The 1,804-nt window shown below is 34.0% G+C and overlaps 1 protein-coding gene across 1 annotated transcript in view; it reads right to left on the minus strand.

Moving 5' to 3' along the window:
* Positions 1-398: 398 nt before the first annotated feature.
* LOC128248675 (transmembrane protein 229B-like) overlaps positions 399-1,804 on the minus strand; it is a 17,253-nt gene continuing 15,847 nt past the window's right edge. The window contains exon 2 of the mRNA XM_052970329.1: positions 399-911. Within this exon, the coding sequence (XP_052826289.1) occupies positions 399-911 (513 nt within the window). The remainder of the gene's footprint in view (positions 912-1,804) is intronic.

Below are 1,804 nucleotides of genomic sequence, written 5' to 3' on the forward strand. Positions count from 1 at the left end.
CCAGATGATCTAAAGATTATAACCAGATGATCTAAGGATTATTACCAGATGATCTGGAGTCTACCTCTGATGGCTAGGTAAAAGGAGATAATGTAGAATGTTGGTTTGTCCTTGGTACCATTGACTTAGGACGTATTACTGTCAGCCAAAACAATCCATATATATTTTTACATATAATAGACGAATTAAAGATTTTGCGAGCAAAGCCAACAAGTACTTCACACGTACATATTTAATACAAAGTCATATTTACAATGACATTTTTTTTTTCGTTTCAATAAAAGCATAAATTTTTATTTATTCTTTTTTTCTTTCATGAAATAAATAATCATAGAACACATTTCTCTATAATTCTATAATTCCAAAATTTCATTTCTCTGTATTCTATAGTTTGAAAATCATTGAGTATTTACAAGTCCTTCTTTCCCTAAATACGGTCCCCAGTATAGCTGCCGGGAAAATGATATGACTAGCTTTTCTGTCAAAATTCCACCAATGTACCACATAGGTGCATATTCCATAGTAATTAGACCCATGATGTTTCCTTTAAACATGGAATAATCCCAAGGACAGGCATCAAAGAGTCTCAGTACGAAACCTGTGCTAAATTCCCAAAGGAAAATCCATAGTACATACACAAATCCTCGAAGTAATAATGATATTTTAAAACGTAGTGTGAAATAGAGGCGTTCTAGAACTAGCATACAAATACCATAAATGAAAAGACACCAAATACTGGTGATTCCATGGAGTTTGTTATTTTTGTGGTAAACGACATCCCAGATTGCTGTGTATGTTACTTCCGCCACATATCCGTGGATAGCATAGATGTAAAAACGTTGTGAAAATGACAGTGGTATCAAATTAGGTTTTCCAGCAATTGGTGGCCTCTTTAAGTCTTCTTTCACGCGCTTAAATGTAAAAAAAAGAAAAAGAAAAAATAATAATTTGTTACTAATTAATATGAAAGTAATTTCAAAATTTCAAATTTTGTTTCGAAATGAAAAAATAATGGTCAAGCGTTCAACAGCAAAACAAATGTCACGGTGGATGGTGGTTGTATGCTTAATCAACACAGTAGATAATTAAGAAGTAAATTCCAAGTTTGATAAGTAATGCTTTAATCATTCTATAATGCAATAATATTAGGTTGTCAAGAAAGTTCATGCGGAATTTTTAATTTTGGTTTTAAATTATGTATTTTCAAATTAATTTTCATTAAATTACTTTGACTTTACATATAATTTTAAAGCCCGTTTTTCGCTCTATCTAATTGTGCTACTCTTTTTCTTTTTGAATAATTAGACCATTTTTTCTGGAACGTTGAATAGAACATGGACAAAAAGCAAATTCGCACAATTTTCTTATTCCAGTTCAAGCTAGGCCAAAAAGCTGCTGAAACAGCTCACGGTATCAACAATGCGTTTGGTCCAGGAACTACTAATGAACGTACAGTACAATGGTGGTTCAAGAAATTTCGAAGCGGTAACGAGAGTCTTGATGATGATAAGCGTAGTGGTCGGCCATCGGATGTTGACAACGATCAATTAAGAGCCTTAGCCGAAGTCAATCCACGCACAACTGTTCGAGAGCTTGCTTCTGAATTAGACGTAACGTATACGGCCATCTCCAACCACTTGAAAGAGATTGGAAAAACAAAAATACTTGAGAAATGGGTGCCGCACGAATTGAACGACAACCAAAAAAAAAAAAAAAACCCTGTTTTGAAGTGTTGTCTTCCCTTCTTTTACGCAACAAGAACGACCCGTTTGTCGACCGGATTGTGACTTGCGAGGAAATGTGG

This window comes from Octopus bimaculoides, chromosome 9, assembly GCF_001194135.2.
Source record: "Octopus bimaculoides isolate UCB-OBI-ISO-001 chromosome 9, ASM119413v2, whole genome shotgun sequence".
Classification (NCBI taxonomy): Eukaryota; Metazoa; Mollusca; class Cephalopoda; order Octopoda; family Octopodidae; genus Octopus; species Octopus bimaculoides.